The sequence below is a fragment of the Brassica oleracea genome, chromosome C6 (genome assembly GCF_000695525.1).
Source record: "Brassica oleracea var. oleracea cultivar TO1000 chromosome C6, BOL, whole genome shotgun sequence".
In the NCBI taxonomy this organism is placed as follows: domain Eukaryota; kingdom Viridiplantae; phylum Streptophyta; class Magnoliopsida; order Brassicales; family Brassicaceae; genus Brassica; species Brassica oleracea.
In genome coordinates this window covers 12,426,025-12,440,335 of record NC_027753.1, presented here as the reverse complement: position 1 = coordinate 12,440,335, position 14,311 = coordinate 12,426,025, and the positions used below count along the sequence as shown (strand labels likewise).

Below are 14,311 nucleotides of genomic sequence, written 5' to 3'. Positions count from 1 at the left end.
TTGGTTTGACTCCAAGTTTTGAGTCACACTTGGCAATTCTCCCTATTGTAAATTTTGTTTAGTTAGATTTTTCACTTTGTTGGTTTAAAATTTAAGGGATTAAATTATGATAATTGTGTAGCATATGCATGTATATGTCGTCCACTGCTCATTTTGTTTTAATAAAAAATAATGATCTAATATTAGAAAAAGCTCCCAAAATTATTATTTAGGATTCCTATTATTTGTAGGAAAAAAATATTCTTGCACGTTAGAGAAATATAGATATTCTTGCACGTTAGAGAAATATAGAGAAATCACTTCATGTCTTCCATGTATTTTCATCTTCAGGTCGTGTATATATTATAGCTTACTTGGAGACATAATCAAATGTAATCTGACAAAATATGTTACAACTTTGCATTTCTCAGGACTCAGATGAAATGTAATCTAACAAAATTACATTGGCTGATGGCTCTTTCAAGAACAGTTTGTTTCCTACATCTGTTCCAACCATTTTCCAGTTATCAGAAGCATCTTTCACATAAAGCTATCATGTAATATAGAAAAAAACAAAAAAATTGAAACATTGACATTAACTGCAGCAAAATTAAATTGGATCAAATAGAAAGTAAAAAAAAAAAACAATATGAGCTTGGTATCAAGACGGTTGCGCACACAATTCAAGTAGACAGTTTAGTCATGTTTTTTATCTTTAGATTGACAGCATTTGTGCAGGGTGCAATAAAAATAATGAATGCAAATACTAAAAGAATTCGAGCTTCTAAGACTTCCTATATTATTAACAGTATATTTCTTATATATCAATAACAATATACTTGTGTAGAGTGACCTTTATATATAAATATTCCTTACATAATTGGCTAATTCTAAATTTCATTTCCAAGCTATACTAAGTTGTCTGTACACAAAAAAATTGTATGAGAACAAAAAAAGGCTATACTAAGCTGTCCAAAACCTTGTCCTTAAAATATCAACCTGCATCACATGCCTTCGATTTTTACCATTTGATAAGGCTTCAAGCTTTTTGTTGTTCAAAAATAAAAGAGCATAAGATGGTTACCTAGTTAGTGCTTCAATCAACTGATGTACCTGAGTGAAAAGGATACAAAATTTTACCAAGAGAATTGGTGAGAAAGGAAAATAGCGAGAGAAGTGATCACCACATCATCAAACCTCTTGTTAGTGTGAAAGTACCCAACATTACTCAAACCTTAGAGCCACGTAATGCTCCACTATCTAAACACAGATAAATAGCAAAAAAATAATGTTTTTCGCATCGAAAACCCATGGATACACACTAAATCTCTCTCAAACACAGCTATAGAACAATGTTGCGCTTGTGGTTAAACCCAAAAAATCCAAGATCTAAATTTTCTATGTTAAAAAGACACACCATTTATAATTTACTGACAATCAAACAACATACATAACATCAAGGAGACAATTTAATTCCGTAGACGAACTAAAACTCCACAATCTGTAATCCAATATCAAAGTTCAGTTTCAAAGTTGATTCAAATCATAAGATGAAGAAGAGAGATTGACCATGATGAGCAAGATCTCGAGAGGAGGGAGGTGAGCGAGGTTAGAGTGAAAGATGGAGAGACGGTTGAGACGTCCTCAAATCCGCTAACAGTGAACAGAGTACCCGCCTTGAGATGGTGGTGCCGGAAGGTGTCTCGAGTGTCAACTGAATCACATGTGAAAAAAGCCTAATCAACCAACAGTTTCAAGATTTCTCATTCAAAAGAGTTTAAATCAATATCTGAATACAGAAGTTTGGATAATTATGAGTTAAAATGCCCATGTAGTTTAAAAAGAAGCTGTTAAAGAGTTTTAAGAATGAAATACCTTATCATCGAAGAGGATTGTGTCAACTCGTCACAGCGTTGCACTTTTCAGTTTCTGAGCAGCCGCACCTTGACGACGGAAGATCAACAGCCGAATTTTAATCCAGCAAGTAAAACAGAATTTAGTCATTATATAGAGAACAAAATTTTAGAATGCAATTGGAATTGTGAGGATGATTCTCATGAGATGAGGCCTTACCTTTTTATAATGGGAGATCCACCGCTAGTAAGAGGGATAAGAACCATTGAATCTGTAATTGTGGATCTAGTGCTTTCTTAAACAGTTTCAAGCAGTACGGTACTTCAGTACGGTACTTCAGTTTTAATAATATAGAGCAAGAATTTGAGACATGGATGCTAAGGTGGCTTCACCACGAGAGAGCAAACTCTCTTTTATATATAAAGATAGGGCCAGTCAGCGCTACGCGCGGGATGTGATATATTGTTGTTTCTTAAATAAGATATACTTACTATCAACATTTTTTGTTTGTTCATATGGTTTGCCTTTGGATTATTTGTAATCGTTTGGTCTTGTCACCATGGTAGTGAGTATTAGTCATACCTTTGCAATTTAGTATTTTATAATATCTATATTATTAAAACTGAAGTACTATACTGCTTGAAAACATGAATAACAGTATAAATGAGAATTGTTTGGAAACTTGAATAACAATATAAAAATGATATAATGTCATTTTAGTAATTTCATTAATACAGTTAATTTCATTGTCTTTCAGTCAATTTAACAATTTCATTAATTATATTACTTTAACAATACATCACATCATTAATTATACTACCATAATAATAGTGCAGATTTTTATTTATTAGTTAATCAACATTAATTTTGTGCCATTTATAAAAATAAAAATGTAAAATAACTGAGTTTTGTATATGGTTAAATGTTCGGTTTAGTTTGTTTTACTAAAACTTATTTTAGTTTCAATCGGTGGAAAATTACGTATCAAAAAACATAATTCAAAAACATGTTTTTGTGAATAAAATAATAACTTAAATTAAAATAATAGAAATGTATTACATTTATTGTCATTTAATTTTTCACTCCATATAATTATTTTACTAAATAAAAAAAACTCTTTCTATTTCACTTATTTAGCCAAACACATAAAATAGTTTTTTTATTAGTTTATAAAATCAGTTAGGCATGAACATTGTCTATCCATTTAGATACTGATTTTTCTTTTTGGGTATCGTTTTTTTAAATTAGGTCCCGCTTGAGTATTATAAATTTATGTGTGGGTTTTGAGTTGGGTCCTTCTGGGTCTGGATAGATGAGTTCAGTTATGATGTATAAGAACCTAAAAATATCTAAATAACAAATGTATCTGGAACGGGTTCAGATATTTGCACAAAAAATAACCATATTACCAGATTTGGTCAAGATCTTTTGAATATAATTAATTATATTAGGACTCATCTAAAATATATAACACTAATTATGAAAAACAAATATCAATGTATAAAAATGTAAGAATCAACGTCGATGCGGGTGTGCCGGTCGATCTCTAGTATTAACTTAAACGAAGTAACATGGAAACATCAAAAAAAAAATTTTGGTTAAAACGGAAACATCAAATTGGTTCTAAATAGCAAATATACCTATCAATCAAATATTCCTTTTTGTTAAATATGGAACCAGTTCAAACCAGATAAATGTAGTCTCGATTATAAAGTTGCCCCATCTCATCTAATCAAAGTGACTATGGGCATTACAAAGCTATGGAAACTAAATGCTATAAATTGTAGATTATTGCCAAAGAAAAAGACATGTATCTGCAATCCATATTAAGTGCAATTGAAAGAGAAATTTTCCAAAACGAAACAAAAAAAACACCAAGTGCAATTGAAAGAGAAAGCTGTCCCTTAAGTATAAATTTTTTATAATCCCAAAACCAACCATTGATTAATCAAATTAAACACATTAAACACAATTTAAGAGTTTAATTGAATTTTAAAAAATTTAATAAATAGGAAAAAAACGTTTTAAAAACATCAAGATTAAAATTTTAGTTTTCTAATTAAAATTTTTAATAAAATAAAAGTTTACAAACGTTTTAAACTTTTTTAAAAATAAAACTTTTTAACACGTTTTTAATAAAGTTTATTAAATTTTTTTTTATTAAATTGTTTTTATAAAGTTTTATTTTTATTTTTATAAAGTTCACAAAGTTTATTTTATTAAAGTTTTATTAAAAACGTTTTAAAAGTTTTATTTTTTATTAAAAACGTTTTACAAAGTTTTATTTTATTTTTTATTTTTTTACAAACGTTTTAAAAACGTTAAAATAAAAAATTTAACTTAATTTTTTTACTAAAAAGTTTAATAAAAAGGAAAAAATGTTTTTTTGAAAAAACGTTTAATAATCACGAAAACTGCAAACACATTTTAGGGAAATTAGAATATTACAAATATTTTTTTTTTATATTTGTGACAATGTAAATCGACCTATATTTGTTTTTGGGAAGTTAGAGTATTACAAATATTCTTAGAATATTTTCTTAACTAAAACTTCCATAATTTTCGCCAAAATCAGGTTTTCTTATCCGTAGAAGGCATTTTCTACACTGCGTAGAAACAAGACCAAAATCCCATAAGTAGATTCTACCTCATTTAGCCGTTTGAATAGTATCTAGATTTCACATTCCTAGAATTTTAGAATACTTCATAAAAGTAAAAAGTGCATTCGTAGAACAAATAGCTAACTTTATAATTAGTAGAATTCATAATCCTTATTTTTAGAAGTTTAATTAAAAGTAGATTGTTCGTTCTAAAAATAGATGAACTTGTTTAATCTGGAATTAATTTCTACTAACATATTTTCCGTAGAAGATGAAATATACTTTTAGTAGAAAATAATTTGAAATTTTAATTTATCAAGTTTTTCAACAAAAAAATATCAGTTTGTGTATATGGCTGTTTTTATCAATTGTTTGTATTTTTTATTATTTTTTAATTCATAAAACTTTTTATTTCATTAAGTTTTAGAAATGAAAAGGGTAAAATGGACAAAAAATGGGCAAAAAAAATTTAAACTAAAGGTACAACCATGTTATTTTTTTTGTTCTGTTTTGGCAAATTTTCATTGAAATTATGTAATGAACAATTGAGAGATATTATTGACAGATATTATTTTAGTTAAGTTGAGTTGTTTTTGTTCTGTTTTGGCAGGTATCCCCAAATTAATAGTCGTCCTCGTGAAGAAACTTGGATTTAACAGAGATTCGCATCAATTTCTAAATATGATTCTCTGATATAAGATTAGATCATATGGTTTAGATTTGTTAATTAATGTTAATCTAGATATAATTTAAAGGTTCTAAATCACTTTGTTGTTTTAGAGATGGATTAGCAAGGCATATTGAAGTTTTTCCAATCGTCAGCCACTCAAATGGTTGGATCCAAGTGAAACACATAAAGATCATAGATCACAATTCCTTGTTAACTTGAAGAAATCCTCTAAAAATTACATGTCCGTAATCTCTCTTCTTTTAGGCGAATTTATGCTCTGTAACGGTGATTCCAATACGGGATAGAAACGACGAACATAGAGAGAGAGATAAAGAATTAAAAAGTAATGCTTGCACCGAATGGATTTATATATGATTTCACTAAGTTGGCTAAAATGGTCAAGTAACAAACCTACGTATGCGCACCCAGCAAATTAGCCGACCCACAAATAGAGACCCAAATAATGCAAGCTGATGCGTCGGTGAGAGTTTAAATAATTTTCCTATGGCTTGTTTGGTGCTAATCCCAGGTTTTTCCTTGTATTTTAGTTCAATTTAAATTATTTAACTATTATATTTGAGTATTTATATCTTGCTAAACTGATTAAATAAAAAAACTTAACAAAATATGAATTGTTTGTATTATTTGTTGTCATTATTAATTTATAATTACTAAAATTAAATATATTTTTTTTGTCTTTAGTAGCAGAAAATATAAAAGATGGTGAGCATGTTGACGAAAATAATTAAACTTTAATTATAATAGAACAAACTATTTGTGAACAAAGCAAAAGTATAACAAACTACTTCATAATCCATATGTTCTCAAACAGCGGAGTACGAATCCGTATTTCAGTTGCCTCCCATTCTCTGGAAAGTGAACATATTTACTCTATCCAAAGCACTTGAATTCAAAACAACCCAATGTTTATGCACTTGATTGCGTTAAGCCAGGATGATGAAGGTGACATTGATAATCACTCGTGTTGCCGATTGCTTGCCTCTAGCTGACTTGCCAGTCACCAAAATCCATCCAAGAATCACACGGCTGAAGAAGAGGAAAAGAGTCAGATAGTTCTTACTTAAGAAAGCACACAAAGAACATTCCAGGGTTTTTACTCGTGTAATGACCTGTATCCCAAAAATTGAAGAAGCAGCAGGAGAAGATGATTAGATAAGATCATAGGAGTTAACAAATTAGTAGACAGTTGAGAAACATGTAGTGGAAGATTATGAGCTTGTAGGAGTTATATACAAGCTCATCTTTCAAAACTTAAAAACATTACAAAATATGCAGATTTTTCACTTACCGAGACCAAAAATTGTCAAAAGGTAAGCAGTTGAATCAGTGATAATCGTGTTTTCAAGATTTTATCATAAGGCTTCTGTAACAGACATAATTTAACTATTAGGGGCTGTTCTTACACGGAATTAAGAAAGTTTCTTATATCACTGGAACTATTAGTGGCTATAGAAGAACTCAATTTAACTCCAATCTGCTCGATTTCAGTTTGGACATTTGCAGGTAAAGACACCTGAAGAACCCCCATCTGCTTTGCTGAAGCAAGATGTTCTGAAATAGCTCTACGCTGAGAAACTATGCTATCCGCTTGCCTCATGACATATGCTAATGTCTCTGTCGTGCTTTTATTGTACCTGATCTGACCCAAGTATAGCAAAAGACATCCAATTCTGCAATAAGAGGAGCTCAAAATGCTAAGAACTCAAAGTCTCATGCATGTTTCTACATAAAAACCTTCAATGAATAAACAGACAAATCACAGATATTAAGTGAGCAAAGTGGTGTTTACATCTCTTACATTTCAATAAGAGTGAAGAAGAGGAGGAAGATGAGGGGGAGAAAGTAGTATCTAATAGATTTGCTGCTGAATTTCATCGAGCTCTTCTCCCTACCAGGCTGTAACAACAAACGAACCCAAAATCAATAAAAAAACAAAACCATCTACACTCAAGCATTCCAAATCAATAAAAGAAACCAAATCATCTAAACTCAAAGCATTCTAAATCAATAAACGAAACGAAAATTATCTAAAATCAAGCTTTTTACTGAAAAAGAAGTTTCAACGGTTTTGAGGATTTGTGAGGATGATGTTCACATGATGAAATCTAACCTTTTTTATAGTTGTAAATGCACCGCCTTGAAGGGAGGGAAGAGGCATTGATGGAGAATGCGTGGTTGCAGTGGATCGAAGGATTTAAGAAGAGTGTTAATGACCAAATCAATTCATCCCCTAACGGTACAGTGGATAAGAAACGGAGACGAAACGACACTAAGATATCTCGATCCAGTGAATCGTCAACACGATTCTTCTCCACTTACTCTCCCGAGACTCCATTGTCAGACATGAATGAGAACTTAAAGACAGATAGAACCCTAAATGGTGTCGGCTCCAATTGCGGAGGAAGGTTAATGAAATATGTGGGCCTATGTATGATATGTTCGACAGCACAAACAAAGATCGAAGCCCAGCAATTGTAAACGAAGACCGTAAGCAACGAAACCCAAAAATAAAGAATAAAAAAAAGAGGACACAGTGTCATCACCTCCTTTACCTAATTGATGACGTGTCCTCGCCAGAATAGAGTTAACTCTTCTTCTTTATATAAATAGATAGATAGATAGATCATGATCTTCTTAATACATGAACATTAATTATACTCACTTCTCCACTTTCTCCAGAAAACCTAAGCAAATTCCATTATATATGTCATTTTAATCACGACTGATGCGTTCTTTAATTCTTCTTAATACATAGGACATGATTTTAGTTTTTTCTTGACTTCTTTATTACTTCATACAAGTAATGAAATACGTACAGACATTTTCAAGAAAACCTTGTATCATAATTAGTTCATCAGTTCCTTGCAGCTGAACATTAGTTCATTTCCAAAAAGAAAAATATCATTATAGTGCAGTCAAAAGCCAAGAATACATGTATACAGACCATATAGTTGTGAGTAACCTATTTCTTAGTTGTTATCATATATAATCAAGTGTTTTAAATTTCTTTGGTTTATCAAACTGAATTCGGTTCAACATATCCTTATGAATTGAAATTGGTCTTCTAATGGTATGGGATTCAATGCACGACATTTAAGAATGAATATTTCCTCTTTATTGGTCCTATACATTTAGTAACTATAATTTATTTTTCCATTTTTGAAAATGTTAATCAGTTATATAGTAATCAATTGTGATATTCTTTACAAATTAGGCAGACCTTTTATTATGTCAATTACCTTTATTATTTCCAAAGTTTTGGTCAAACCCCTAAATTTGTTTATATGTTATGGACGTATATATATATATATATATATGGATTCTTCATATGTCAATATTAATACAAAGAGTGACTGCCAAGCTAAATCTACAGCCTATATAAACGAGTGACATATAGATTTGTAGTCGTTCATTGCACCACATTAAAAGTATTTGTGGTTTATAGTCTGATCTGTTTCCACAGTACTCCCAATTTGTATCAGGTTTGAATTTTGCTATTTGTTAGTATATTTATTTTCTTTTTTAATACTTAAACTCACATTCTCTTTTATGCGTTGCAGATGTTGAAAGTAGATTGTCACTCAAACAAAAAAAGGTGGGAGGTAAAACCTTCGTTAAATAAAGTACTGCGACACATGGAGACTGATTATATTTCAGTAGCGGAACAGTTTTGAATACTTTTAATAATCACTTTTCGTATATATGTATATGTTTGTAATCCAATTGCCCTTAATGTGCAGATGCAGAAGCATATTCTCTGCGTGGATACGGCAAAGATGATCATGCAGCAAATGCTAACTCACAAGTCTACAACCCTATCTAGACAATTTGGCTCTGTTATCTAACTAAACATTTTCATACAATCATGTTCTATTTTTTTTGGTAACTAATCATGTTCTACTCTTTATTGCGTATGTGTCTTTTTCAAGGGAGTTTAATATTTTTAAGAGAAATTTGGCGTCCATACCACATCTACTCCCCCAAATTACGCGCATACCATAGTTTAGGAGAGCACAATTTTGATGACCATTTTGCCCATACATATGCAGCTAACCAAAACAGTGCAACCCTAGCTGATACACTACACTTTTCAGACATCAACGCTTTCCGAAGACGCTACTTGCTGTGTCAGAACATCTGTTCGGAACTATGCTAGGCGTTAGTCGGGCGGCCATTCCGGGCCTAGAGAGTTACCAAAAAATCGGGGATTAAGCGGGGTATACGCGGGGATTAGTTTTATTATTATTTTATTTTTTTTTGTCGTCTATCCATCTAAGCTAGATCAAGTGGAGAACAGATGAGCCGATTCTCCTAAGAGCATCTCCATCTGTCTGGGTCTGATCTATATGGGAAAAAAAGATAGCTTCTGGTCTTTGCATCCTTTGCTAAAGCGTCTGCCCGGCCGTTCCGGCTCCGAGGAATATGAGATATCCTCACATCCTCGAAGTCCTCTTGTAATTTCTGTAAAGCCTCCTCCAAGGGGGCGCTGTCTCAATCTATGTAGTGGAGGGATCGTCCTGATCCTCATTTGCTTCCTCCTTCTCGTTAGCTTTTCTCCAACATTCTGCCTCAAGAGAGGCGTGTTGAAGAGTGTCGATTGGGGATACATCTTTCCCATTTAAGAGTTTGTCGTTCCTTGCCTTCCAAATGTACCAACAAATCCATGGGAAGGTATCGAATTGTGGTCTCAAAGGGGCCACCTCTTTTCTCTTCCAAAACAGGAAGTTCATGTTTTGATAAATGGATGTACTCGGGAAGTAACCCGGAAGGGACGGATAGTCCAATAAAGCTCAAACCTGCAGGGTTGGGGGCATTAAAAAATAATATGATTAATCGAATCCAGTGGGTCAGCACATCTAGCATAACTCATATTGGTGCCCATGTGTCTATACATGAGCCTCTCTGCCGTCGCCACACAGCCCGAGATAGTCTGGCACAAAAAATGCTTCATCTTGCTCGGGGCCTTTATCTTCCACACATGGCTCTGTAGGCCTGTGATACTTGGTTCTATAGCCCCTTCTTGTGAAAGACTCAACTTGGTTGATCGAAGTAGGTCATAGCCGGTTTTAACAGAATAAACTCCTGATTTTGTGTGGTTCCAAACATATCCATCCGGAGCACGAGAGCGAGAGGGTTTCAGCCCAAGTATGAAAGGGATATCATCTGGGTGAAAGAAATCCCGTAAAAGTTGTGTATCCCACTCCTTGGTATCATTCCTAATAAAAGACTGAACAAGAAGTTGGGGGTAGTCTGTATACAATGTGGTCAGCATGTCTAGGTGGTCGGGCCACTCCATCTGGAACCCAAGACTCACTCCAAACCCTCGCATCTCGACCCGTACCAATTGTTTTCCGTAGACCCAATATGAGTAGAGGTTTTGCTGCCATAATACTACGCCATCCATATGACTCACTCCAAACCCTCGTATCTCGACCCGTACCAATTATTATAATATTTAACTTAAATATAAAATATAAATATATTAGAATGTAATAGTTTTTTTGTATGTTATCATTGAAATTTATATTTATTGGTTGAACAAAATTAATTGTTAGCATATGTTAATACCAAACATTTGAAAAAACTAATTATTCTAGACTAGTTTTTGAATGTTTATTATATGTATACGTCTATATATTAAGCTCTGCATTCTACTACCAAAGATTCGCTATTTCCTAGTGGTTGAGTCTCATGTTCTGCGCCTAATAACCTGGGTTTGATGCTTCTTGACTGCAATTTATTTATTTCTGTATTGTTAGTATTGATGTTCAAAAGTCTCACATCGGTTACAGATGAAAAAGGAGACAAAATCTGACTCTATATGTAGATTTCAGATACTAAAAAAAGGGTAAAGTATTTGGGCTTTGAAATTCTTCTATAGCCCAATATATACTTTAACAGTTTATAACTTAGGTTTATATAATTGGACCGATTAGTTATTGATTGGGCCGCCTAATCGGTTAAATGGACTGCCTAATTAGTTAAATGGGCCGCCTAATTGAACATGAGTCAGAACACATACCTTTAATCTTTATCATCTAATAAAAATCTTCTAAGTGGCCGCATTTTTTAAACATGAGTTAGAACACATACCTTTAATCTTTATTATCTAATAAAAATCTTCTTTATCAAATAATTAATAATTTTAAGCTTCTCTCCTCTCCTCTTTTCTCAAACTTTTCTATCTACTCTTCTACTCTCGACATCTCTAATGTCTGCTTATATATTTTTTGTTTATAGGTTTGTTTCTTGAATCCAAAAATCTTTGTAATTAAAAAAATGGATGAAATCCCATCTCATGAACCTTTGAAATATTTTTGTACCATTTTTTCTTATTTTATTTTCGATCTGATTTTGTTAAATGATTTTTACCAAAGAATTCAAAATAAGTTTTTATGTTTCCTTTGAATTTATTTTATAGGTTTGATTGTTCTCTTCAAAAAATTGATCTTTGATGGTAATCTTTTTGGTTTTGGTCCTTTAGATTTATGTGTGCAAATAGGAGAAAAGATTTGTTTTGCGGCATCATCGAAAGTTGTATCGGGTTTTGAGTTGGAACAACTTAGAAAGTTCTTTCCAAGATTTGCAAGCCGTTAAAAAGTGAAGTTTTTTAAGTTAGATCAAGATGTATTCTTCTAGTTTTTTTCTGATGTATATAACTTCAATGTTAATCGTCATTATATCGGTTATCAGATATTATTTAGATTTTAGTGAATCTTTAGTTTTATTTCATTATTAACTGTTATAAACATGTACCACAAATTGTAACGGTTAATAAGTTGTCAAATGGTTATATACATAATTTGTTAGTTGATACAATGTAGGATACACGATTTATTAGTTGATATATGAGTTATTATATGAGACATATTTTGTTAGTTGATACACGACTTAAGACCAAGAGATGAGTACTCATTGGTATGTATGTTACTAATTCTTTTAACATTAAATTAGTCGTTATAACTTGTTAACAAAAGATGTAAATGCTACATAGTTTGTTAGATGTTACATGGTTTGGATACATGACTTGTTAGATGATACATTGTTTTAGGTACATGATTTGTTAGTTGATACATTATTTCTTATCGGGTACATGATTTGTTAGCTGGTATATGATTTGTTAGTTGTTACAAAATCAAACATTGTTTTTTGTAACATGGCATGTTAGCTGATAAATGATTTGTAATGTGATACATGTTTTGTTAGGTGATGCCTATATTGATAGTAAATAATTGATAAAAAGTGAGTAAGATCTTACAAAAGAGCTGTCGATAATTGATACTTGGTTTGTGAATTGATTTGATAAATTGTCTGTCAGCTTGTATATTGTTTGATACTTGGTCTGTCAGCTGATAAATGGACTGATACATTATATGTGAGTCAGTATCTTGTTTGATAAATGATTTGTTATATGATATATAATATGTTATTCTATACATGTTTTGTTACCTGGTGAATAGTTTATTATTGCATGATTCGCGATTTATTACATGATACATGATTTGGTTGTTCTTATAGCTGACACTGATATAATATTATAAGGTTTGTTGACTATGTAAATAATTGAGAATTTATGTCCAATAAATTTAATGTGTTTAAATAGGAAAACATACATAATAGTTAATACTCATTCTTTGATACCAAAAATATTAAAAGTGTTGTTGTAAGTTGATATATTGGATGTTATCTGCTCCAGACAATATACCGAGTAACAAACCTTGTATCAGACAAGGAGAACAAATTTTACCGAACATATATTAAGTAACTGCAACACCAGTTTTTAACAACTAATAAAATAAAATATCTACTAACTAAAAAAATCAACTAACACATATGTTTTCAAAAACGGGTTCTTCTTGAACTTCTGATACACCACTACATGAATTATTGATTTTCATCAAGTTTTTTAAATCTTTCTCGAAATTTTTATAAAAATTCATTAAAGTCTTTTTGTATATTAGAAAAAAAACATTGAAAAAGTTTTAAATCTGAGTTTTTCTAAAAACTTGATTGGAAAATAAAAAAGGTGAGGATGAACACCAAATTTTTACTAAGATAAAAACAAAAACTATAAAGATGATTCAAAAACTAGCGAAAGTGATGAAGAAGAAAGGATGAAATGTTTTTACAAATAAAAATTATGTAGAAAGAAGAAAGTGCAAGAAGAAAATGAGTGAGGTGAGAAGAAAGAGAGTGCATGAGACGAGAAAGAAAATGAGTGGAGGAGAAGTGCTCTAATGTGTCAGACCCACTTTTTCTGCAACTTGCTGTGTCGATGTCGTTTCAGAAGCTTTCATCATATAGAGGGGCAAAATCGTCAACTCGTGTAACAAATGGCATGCATCAGACCCGTTAAGCCAATAAATGCATACTTAACGAATATTGACCTTAGTTAGGGATATTTACCTAATTCTCCCTAATTTTAAATTGAGTATGACTATTGGAGGTTACCTTTATACTCTATTTGATAGACATTCATATTTTAAAGACCAGATAGGCTGTTTAATTTGTCATTTGCAATTATTCCATTAGCATTTTTCTGAAGAGTTAGTTCCTGTAATACTTAATCATAATTCTGTAATTTTTAGACTGATATCACTCAAATTATCCTAAGGAGTGAATTACTCTCTCAAATAAGAGGTTCGGATGAAGTACTTAGGGATCGAATCCACAGAGACTCTAGGATTACACAATAGATTATGGTCTTGAAATAAATCTAGATTAATTGGTTTATAAGTTTTAAAGCAGTAAATAGATTTGTGAGCAAGTTTATTGCTCGATTGATTTGTTTTGAGGTTGTTAACAGTTGGGAGAATAGCTAGATTCAGGTATGTTCTCAGGTATGACAAGTAAAACTTAAATTGGGTTTTTAGGGGTTTATTGATATTAATCGTTCTTGAATTCAAACTAAGATATAATCAATCTGATTATCTAATCTGGATCTCAGATTTCAACTCTCATATGTTAATCACGAGAAACTGTCGATCGATGATTCTTTACGAATATCGATCGATACACCTTTCAAAATATCGATCGACAGGGCTATCGCTGCGTCGATCGATGTTTCTTCTAGAAAGCTTTGCGGACATGTTTGATTTATATTATCTAACACACTAGATCAACTCTCGTCTGTATCTAGTGAGTTAGATCATACTAGTTTATTTTCAGGTATTGAGTCAAGCAATGG

General features: G+C 31.7%; 1 protein-coding gene and 1 pseudogene across 3 annotated transcripts; both read right to left on the bottom strand.

Annotated features, from left to right (window-relative positions):
- Positions 1–406: 406 nt before the first annotated feature.
- On the bottom strand, positions 407–6,177 carry LOC106297507 (annotated as a pseudogene).
- Positions 5,836–7,559, bottom strand: LOC106297031. Of its 3 annotated transcripts, none has more exons than XM_013733308.1 (5): positions 7,235–7,559; positions 6,923–7,020; positions 6,638–6,794; positions 6,413–6,487; positions 5,836–6,233 (listed from the first exon to the last, which is right to left on the bottom strand). In XM_013733308.1, the coding sequence occupies exons 1-4, from the start codon at positions 7,280–7,282 to the stop codon at positions 6,428–6,430; spliced, it is 363 nt and encodes a 120-aa protein (XP_013588762.1). In that variant the 5' UTR covers positions 7,283–7,559; the 3' UTR covers positions 5,836–6,233; positions 6,413–6,427. The 3 variants fall into 3 exon arrangements, with proteins under 3 accessions (XP_013588762.1, XP_013588763.1, XP_013588761.1); XM_013733309.1 differs by having other exon boundaries at positions 5,836–6,150; XM_013733307.1 differs by lacking the exon at positions 6,413–6,487 and having other exon boundaries at positions 6,528–6,794.
- Positions 7,560–14,311: the final 6,752 nt, after the last annotated feature.